Genomic DNA, 9,800 nt, shown 5'->3' on the forward strand with positions numbered 1-9,800 from the left:
GGATTGGTCAAAGCATAAAGGGATTTATTTGATTCATTAAAAGCGTCAAGCTGCCATAAGATTGTTTTAACACATTTTGGGTTTACGATTAATTGCGATATTCGCAGTCTTTTGCGATATGCCTATTGCAGAGCTGGATATTGCAATAACGATAAATTTGCGGTATATTGTGCAGGCCTAGTTAACGCCATTAAGGGAATTCCAGCGGATCTGGAAGCTGAGAAAAGTAGCAATACTCTTTATGCAGTACTTTACAGTAGTTTGTTTATGGTCATTGCATAAACGTGTAAAGTGTTTATGCAAGTAACGTGAACTAAAGGATTCTGAAACGGAAATATGAGGGTTTGTGCTGATGTGCCACACTTTACAGTAGTAAAAGATTTAATACAAATAACACAAACCAACAAATTCGGACTCAGAAAAAAAGCATCACTACGCCGATATGCAACACTTATGTTTATGACTTTAACGTTGCGACACTAACAGATTGCAAAGCAGGCTACACAAAATCTGTCAAATGTTTGGAATGTTGGCTGTGGGGGGGGCACCGCCTACTTTTAGGCAATGGTCAATTTTTAACTTGAATTACTGGCAATAAAGAAAAAAAGGTTGTAAAAAAAAATAGGATCAATAAGAAAGAAAGTGTTAAAAAAGAAGAAGTATCAGAGCAAGAATGGTTATTCTGACCAATAGAGTGGCAGCTGCTTATTTCTCAATAGAAGTCTATGGGATTTTGGCTTCTTGGAGCCAGCGGGTACTTCCTCTTTGGAATGACGGAGGGGGGGGCTCACTCAGTCCAATTCTTATTTACGGCCAATGGATTAAAACCAATGATGGAGTTGCTCTGCTGCTGCTAAACCTCCAACCTCCTGGCTCTGTGAGGTTTGGACACAGAAGGGGCTTGATGACCCTGAGGTCATCTGTCTGACCTTTTGAAGGACCAGATCCTTCTGGGACAAACTAACTGAGGGGGGTCCGAGACTGAGAGGGTACCTTTTGGCCGACATCTGCTCCTGGAGGCGGCTGTACATCTCCAGAACTGAAAATCAGGAGCAGACAGTTCAGAACCGAGCGGCGGATCCAATCGTGCTCTTGGGTTGTGGGTGTTACCGGGCAGGCAGTGGGTCAGCTTGTCTATGGTGTTGGCGATGTTCCTCTGCTGCACGCGGCACTGCTTCAGCTCCTCCATGGAGGTGATGAGCTGCAGAGGGACATGGAGGAGGAGGAGGACAGGTGAAGGAGGCAGAATCACACGCGGCTCCTGGTGGTAAGCGTTCAAGCTAACCTCTTTGCCGTCATTCTGCAGACGCTGGTTGGTTTCGGTCACCTGACTCTGAAAGCACAAAGACAAAGGTCAGGCTCTGACCCTGCAACCCGTCCGACCGCTGCTCCGGCCCCCCACCTTCAGCTTCTGCGCCTCTCCTCGCACTTTGAGCAGCTCCGTGATGGAGTCCACGAAGCCCTGGAAGTGGTGGTTGCACATCCTCTCGATGTCTCTGTCGTGGTTCCTGATCCGAGCGTCCAGCTTCTCCATGAAGAGCCCATGTTCCTGACCGTCGTACACCGACCTGGAGCGCACACACACACACACACACACACACACACACACACACACACACACACACAAACGGTTCAGCATCTGCTGTCCTCCATTAGATACAAACATCTGTGTCTTTAGTGACAAACCACCAAATCACAACAATTGCCACCAAATAATTAGGAAACAAATAACATAAAACTTCTGGAAAGGTCCTTTAAAGCAGTGTTTTTCAACCAGTGTGCCGTGGGAAATTGCCCTCATTAACTGATCTAAAAACATTTCCCATCTCCAGGAAATCAGCTCTTTGTTCATCCAAACAGGCCCTGATAAAACACTGAGTAGTTAGGAATATGAAAGATCTTAAAATACTTTTTCTTTGTGTTTATTTGATTCTATTAAAGACACTTTGATAAGAATGACGGTATCGCGATTTAGCCGTAGCTTCAGCTCTTTTTTGGGAAAGTCCCGCCCCTTTAACTGTCTCCACCAATCATTCTTGGAGGCTTAATCACAGTCATCAGTCTGACCAATCAGAGGTGGTTAAAGTCTTCACTTCCTTGTTCTGATTCTGCTCATAAAGTCTCTCAGTTCTAACAAAAATACCACCTAAAGCTCGTCTTTAGCGGTGTAGCTTTCCACAGAATCCGTTGTCAGACCGTGGAACAAGTGAACAAAACAATGAAGCTCAGAGACACGACTATCTGCAGTAGTTTACGCACTACATCTCCCATGATGCGTTGTGTTAAAGTGACAGTATCTCTGTGCTACTATGAGTCTTCCCTGTTAAACGTCTTAAACCACATTGAACACATACCAATTTTAAAAACTTCTTGATGAAATCAGAGGTCAACAGTTTAGTTCTCCGTCAAGCTTTGTGTTTATTAACAGCCAAACATCCCAGAGTTTGGTCCAAGTTCTTTCTAACTGAAACACTTTTCTAATAATGTCTGGATTATTATAGATGTTAAATTTAAGAAGAAGCAATAACAATCAAGAACCAGGATTAAGGTGAAGTGGCCAACGGACACAATTAAACAAAATTAAAACAATTTAAAAAGAAATAAAACATTTTTGTTAAAGTTTTCAAAGACTTCATCTTTGATAAAGACAAGAGAAAAACTAATCAAACTTCAACATGTTCACTTTTTGTGTAGCTACAATAAACATAAATAGAATGTTATTTTTTTTGTGTAAAATTTATCAAACATATTGTGATCATTTTGTTCAAAAATTAGAGTTGCCTTTGCACCAACACTGAAAAAAAATATTTAAAAAACTAAATCACAATTTACAAAGAATATATTTGTTTTTTTTGTGAGGTTACATAAAATTACATGTTAATAAACTGAAGGGAAAAACAACTACCAGAGTAAAATGTCAAAAAATTTAGTTGAAAATTATTACTAAAAACTTGCTTAACTTTTATTACAACTTTTAGAAAAAAACAGCTGCAACTTACAGCTTTTTCTGCCACAATTATCACAAAAATGCATGTGAGATTGTGGAGGGACTGTAGATCAATACAGATGTGTTGATAAATTTTTGGATGGAAATGTGCCGTGGCTCAAAATGGGTTGAAAAACACTGCTTTAAAGCACGTCTGCAGCTGCACCGACTTGTCCACTAGAGGCCGCTAAAACTACGCCTTACAGCAGATGAACGGCCAATCACAAGCCAGTGAGAAGAAGTTACACAAATAAATCCTATTACAGACAAAGTTTTGTGGTTTTAAAAACATTATTTATGGAGTTGAAAAATTTAAACTACAAATCAGGAAAAAAAAATGAACCTAAGAGGAATCTAGTTTTAAAATTGTAGGCTTTAATGTTTTGGTGAGGCTGTATTTTAATCATCTGAAAGAATAAAAAGAAAATTCTTGTAAAACAGCTAAAAACTGTTACAAAATAATCATAAAAACAAAAACTCTGATCTTATACTTATACTTGGTATTTCTTAATTGGTACAAAACATTCCAAGTTTTTTATCTCTTGCAGGAATCAGCAATGAAAACTGACGAAACCAGATTAGACCAACGACATTAGATCAAACTAGATCAGAATGGGTCTAACTCAGTCAAACCAGACTAAAGGTTTTACATAAGCAGGGTTTCTATTGTAAAATGAAGTTGTGCATATTTGTGATCATAAATTCAGCTAAAAAAAAAAACTTGCGTTTATGGCAAAAAAAAGCTTTTTGCGCTTGCAGGAGGTGGTTTTTGAGGCGTATCGAGATCCATATATTTAGCAAAACTGCAACGGAAACACTATTTTTCAAATTAAAATGAGACGCGTGACCAACAACCAGATACCACTGGCTGCCTTGGTCGTTGGTAGAGCGGGCGCCACCAGAGGTCCCACAGCGTCAAACAGATCATCAAAAGTTGGGCGTGTCATGTGGAATTGGTGGATCCACACAGTTTCCAAAAAATGGCTTCATCCGTAGCCCCTCCCACGTGTCAGGAGCTCGCCGCTCCATGGCCTGAAGAAGACGCCAACGTCTCCTTTGATAAGATGATGATGAGCGCTAGTGGCGTGGCAGAAATGTGAATGTCTCTGCTGGAAATCGTTGTTCACATCCGTCACCGTGTTCTTGGACGACTTATCGTGTGAGCTGGTTTGTGTTTATTCACATAATTAAGATTTAATGAAAACCGTGCAATTGCCAAATTCTGCTTTTTCGACATTTCTAAAAGCTTCAAAAAAAGTTTTCTGCATATGCGTGATGGAAACAGCTATTGTATCAAACCAGGTCAAGCCTGATTAAGTCATGCCAAACCAGTTCAAACGGGATCTAACCAATTTACACCCATTACTTTGGATCAAACCAGATCAAACGAGTTTTAATTGGAATAAACCTGATAAAACTAATAACATGAGAACCAACCAGATCAGACTAAATCCAAACAACTCGAGACAGTTCAATCCAGACATAACCAGATAAAACCTTTTATGCTGGATTAAACCAAATCAAGTTTGATAAAACCAGAACAAATCCCATTGAACAGGAAGACACCTAAAAACAAATAAGATTAAAACAAACCGGATCAAAACTGATTATACTGTTACATCATGACAAACGGATTAAGACATTCAAGTCTGATCAAACCAGATTCTACCAGGAGAAAAAAAAAACAGAATAAACCAATCCAGATCAGATCTCTACAAACGTAATTAGATCAAATAACAATCTAAAGACTTATTCAAAATCAGATCTTTTTCATTTTTTTGTTTCTGTTATCTTTGAAGACATAAAAATAACGATGTGGTGTCCTGGTGTCTCCTAAAACAGCGGTGTTTCCTCGATTCTTTTTAATAGAGGCACAGAATCTGGTTTAATTCAGGCGACGAAATAAAAACACAAACGTGGAAAAACAAAATCAAACATGGCTCTCATTGAAAAGGAGAATCTGCTCTCAGCTGATGCTCCAGGTAAAATAAAGGTTACGTAAAACGAAAAAATAAAAAAAAATGGCTCCCTCTCCATAACAGGACTTCAACTCTTCCTGTGGCGTTTCCCTTGTTTTTATCAACACACACACAAACACACACACACACAGACACCTGTGTGTGGCTTTCCTCACCAACAAGGAAACACAGCCGTTACAATAGACGCAGGTCTGACGCCACTGAAGGGGCTTTCTTTAGACACAAACAAACCCAGGAGGCAACACAATGTCAACAGTTTGTCCAATGAAATTCAGAGAAACACAATTTAAGATCATTAAGATTCAACAAAGATGAGCTCTACAAAAGGAGAACAACGTAAAAACGAACAACTTTTCTTTGCATTTATTTAAAAATGTGGTTTCTATCCAAGCATGAAATGAAAACAAATCCTTTGTTGAATATTTGATCATTTGATTCTACACACAAAAGGTTTCAAATAAAGCTGTTAAAATTTGAAAATAATTTTTTTTCTAATGATATTATCATGGGCTAAAAAACACACACAAAAGTCAGCTGTTCAGACACTATGACGACAGAAAATGTAAGAAGAAACAAAATGATTCACACTCATAATATCATTAATTAACACACATAAAAGGATAATTTAGTTTTTACTAAAAGAACCTCTAATTATTAAGAGTAAACAAAGAATACACTTACAGGATTAAAAAACAAAAATGTTCAGATCATACAGGGCTCCAGACTGCGAGCAATTGGTCGCATTTTGCGACCAAAATTTGAGAGTGTGCGACTGAATTTTACATCCAGTCGCACATGTGCGACCAGTAAAGTTGCCTGACCCACCCTCCGTATTTTTTATACATTAAACGTGGAAGGGGCACGTCAATGATCAATGAAATAATCAATGAGACGCGAGCGCACACGCACGCAGGCAGACACACACACTCGCGCACATACTCATGAAACGCGAGCACACACTCGCGTGATGTCCGTCTGTGAGGCGGCCACTGCGTGTGAAAAGAAAGGGAAAGCCACTGTGAGTGGCTAAAATGCGTGGAGGGGGCGGGGCCTAGAGATAATCGAGCGCGCGTAAACATCCGTGGGAAGGAAACGGAGACAAATATCACAACCTGATATGTGCATCTGAGCTATGAGTAAGTGAACTATCGATTCATTCTTCCGACCTGCAGCTGGTGTACCAGTGCCAGAGTGTACAGCAGGGGTCTCAAACTCGCGGCCCGCGGGCTGTATTTGCGGTCTCCAAGATGATATTTTGCGGCCCCCGCCTTAATATGAAAGTTTAATCTTAATGCAGGCCTCCAGTTTTAATGAATGACACTTTTTCATCGTCGTGCACGGAGATGACAAAGCAACCAATCAGAGTGGGGTAAATGACTCTTGGGGGTTCCTTACTTTACTTTTTAGAACGTATCTATTCACTCGTAATTTTCTAAATACATACAGTCCGTGCTGAACTTTTCTCTGGGTCACACAGACCCGGAGGAAGGTTTAGGTTTTGGTTACGGTTCCGGCAGCACACCGCTCCCGCAGGAGTCGGGTCAGCTGAGGAGAATAAATGTCCCCCACGTACATGCGTGACAGCTAACGGGGCTTGAACTTTAAACACGTGCGAGCAACAACAACATTAGTTTTAGACACACTGAAAATACGTGGGGAAAATGCAACGATAGACGTGTTTGAGATGAACTGGGGGGGATTGTGAGATGAAGGCGAATCTGCAGCAAGACTGAAGGACAACAGTTGGAGTTGTACTTAACATTCAATTTAGTTTTAATATTCTTCTCCCCCTCAGTATGATCTGTGTAATTATATATTTTATGATTATTTTAATGTTTTGTAATGTATGTAGCATTTTTTTAATGAATTGGTATTTTAAATTATTTTAATTGATCACTCAACTATAAAAACCATCAGGACACATGTCCCATAATGCATTGTTTTGTAGTCTGTAGGGCAGCTGTGTCCGGGTAGGTTTGCCCCTTGCTCCCACCCCTTTCTCGCGATATTTTTGCGATGATTGACAGTTGATGTTGGAGCAAAAACAAAAATATATGTCACACACCAGGTGATCTGTGCAGCGTTGAGTTCACCTGGGTGATCTCAAACACGCTTATTGTGCATCTTGGCTGCACCTATTTGGTGTCACAAAGATAAATTTCCATCCGTTTTCCTTACTATTTGTACTGTCATGACAGCGATGGTGCTGTCAGTTTACCTCGTTGTTGCATCTTCAAAAGTCCAGAATAAAATGTGACACTGAATTCTAAACAGCACATTGTAATTTCTGCATCTATTATTAAAGTGTTTATTAGTAATACAGAAATTAATAGATTTGGGTTAGCATGTTGATTTACGCCATGCGCCCCTAAATTTGCTGGTTGTGCCCCTAAAATTTTCAGTTGGGGGCCACAGTGCTCCTAGTGAAAAAAGTTAGTCTGGAGCCCTGTCATAGAAACCAATGTCATTATAGCATCAAAGCAGTGACAGGATTCACACACAGGAGGATTCAGGTCTATAAACACCAAAGCAACATTCAGAACCACAATACAGAGCAGTCAATACGGAGGTGGATGCTGGGAGGAACCAAGTGAAGCTAATGCCTACATCCAGTTTCTCACTGTCTATTAACAGAATCTGCTGTGTCATGATTTACTGTCTCAAGCTGCAGGACGACAAGAAGGAAAGAACAAAAAGCAAAGAGCTGCTGTCATTACAGAGGGAGTGTATCTGTCAGTATGTGTGTGTGTGAACGTGTTTAGGCATGTGCGTATATGTGCAACTGTGTGCATGAGTGTATTTTTGTGTGCATGTGTGTACGCAGGTGTGTGTGTGTCTTCGTATGCATGTACACACATTTGTGTGCGTGTGCATGCGCGTATACGTGTGCATGGGAGTGTGCGTTTGTATATCTGTGCATGTGATGATGTATGTGTACCTTTATGCATAAGGTGTGGGTGTGCATGTATATGTATGTGTGCATGTGGATGTTATGTATGTGTGCGTATATCTGTTCATATAAGTATGTGTGTGAGCGCACATCTGTGCATGCTTGTCTACACGTGTGTGTGTGCATATGAGTGAATTTTGTGTGCATTTGTATCCCTATCTGTGAATACACAGGTATGTGTGTGTACGTGTGTTTTTATGTGTGTGCTCGTATGTGTGAATGTGTGTGTGTGTGTGTGCATGTGTGTTTGCGTGCGTGCGTGTGTGTGTGTTCGCGTACATGTGGGTGTGCGTGCGTGCGTGCGTGTGTGTGTGTGCATGTGGATGGCTGTGTGTGTGAGCATGGTTGGGTGTGTGCCTATGGATGTGTTTGTGCGTGTGGATGTGTGTGTGCTAGTGGATGTGTGCGCGCGTGTGGATGTGTGCGCGCGTGTGGATGTCCGTGCGTCTGGGTGTGTGTGTGTGGATGTGTGTGTGTGGATGTGTGTGCGTGGATGTGTGTGCGTATGTGGGTGTGTGTGTGTGTGTGTGTGTGAGATCCCTGTTTACTACGTTGCAGTAGACTAAATAGGATCTTAACCCACTTAGACGCTCACTTAGCTCTGACGGGAATCAGCATTTGTGCTGACTCAGCGTATTGTGTTTACAAGCCAACTTGCTCACGGCGAGCTTCTCTGAAGATCAAAGCCATAAAGAAAAGGGTTTCACTCGTCTAAAAGGTTTAAGGAATTGCATTGATGTTGAATGATGCTGTACTGACAAAACCATGATGAGATGTGAAAATATTCAACATCAAAGGTTTACAGAGTAGGTGGTTGCCTAGGAGAAAGTAGGAGGCCACTACAACTGGAACCTCGGAGCATCCAAGAAAAAGATTTTCCCCAAAAGTAGAGCTAATAAAATCCCTCATTTGAATTTAGGTGTGATACGGCAACTTTGACTTTGACTCACCCAACAGTAAAAAAAAAAGCTCCCAACTGTTGAGTGCTAGTTTCTGACCCTGGCTGCGTCCTTGAAGTAAATAGGAATGTAGTATTTCTATTATGTATTTATTATTATTTATATTTCTATGAGTGCACATGAATTTGTAATTGCATCATCCATGGATTATTTGCGGCGAGTACTAAAGGAAAGTTTAGTTCGTCATCAAAAAGTAGGCGGCGACTGCTTTACAGGAAGACGGCGAATTTTGGGCTGGCTACTTTTGAGACCCTTGCTGTACTGGTGTGTGTTTGTGGGGGGGTTAACAGGAGGAACAGAGATTTGACATTAGTCCCTGATAAAAATAAATAAATAAATAAATAACAGAAAATCAAAATAAAACACTTGGATGGAGTGGAGCAACCCAGAACACGAGTTTTCCTCACAGCTAGCAGCCACTACGTACATTTAGCGCATTTTCCTCGTGTGAAAATTCGGCCTTTCGTGATTCATGCGTTATTTTTGTAAGTCATACGTGTTTCTTGCGTTCGTCATTCGTCGATGTGCGCAGATGTTCATCAGTGGTTTTGGTCGACACAGGTCTTTGTCTGAATTCGGGCCGTTCAAAATGTTCAGTCGGTTGAGAATTACGCAGTTTACACGTATTTTACGTAGTTTATACGCAATTATTTCATAAATCTTATGCAATCGTGGCAATGAAGGCAGGAGTGGAACAAACAATACTTCACACTGATCTCAACTCAGTGCAGTGATCAAGTATGCTGTGATTGATGAATGAATGAGAGTCAGGGAGTGTGTGCTGAGGGTTGCTGGGAGTTGTAGTAATGCTAGAACTCTGGGGACGGCCCTCGCCGATGACCAGACGGGGAGACAGAGTTCTGACTTCTGACAATAACACATCTGTTAAAAATTCAGGTATAAGAACCACAACTCTTATTTCTACT

At 40.9% G+C, this 9,800-nt stretch overlaps 1 protein-coding gene across 6 annotated transcripts in view; it reads right to left on the minus strand.

Moving 5' to 3' along the window:
• Positions 1 to 9,800, minus strand: part of LOC101175047 (exocyst complex component 6B) — a 109,793-nt gene that overhangs the window by 91,629 nt on the left and 8,364 nt on the right. For all 6 annotated transcript variants that reach the window (XM_023948961.1, XM_023948956.1, XM_023948955.1 and 3 more), the window contains exons 2-5: positions 1,403 to 1,568; positions 1,286 to 1,333; positions 1,111 to 1,201; positions 994 to 1,039 (exon numbers count right to left, since the gene is read on the minus strand). In XM_023948961.1, coding sequence (XP_023804729.1) covers positions 994 to 1,039; positions 1,111 to 1,201; positions 1,286 to 1,333; positions 1,403 to 1,568 — 351 coding nt within the window. The remainder of the gene's footprint in view (positions 1 to 993; positions 1,040 to 1,110; positions 1,202 to 1,285; positions 1,334 to 1,402; positions 1,569 to 9,800) is intronic.

This window comes from Oryzias latipes, chromosome 18 (genome assembly GCF_002234675.1).
Source record: "Oryzias latipes chromosome 18, ASM223467v1".
NCBI lineage: Eukaryota > Metazoa > Chordata > Actinopteri > Beloniformes > Adrianichthyidae > Oryzias > Oryzias latipes.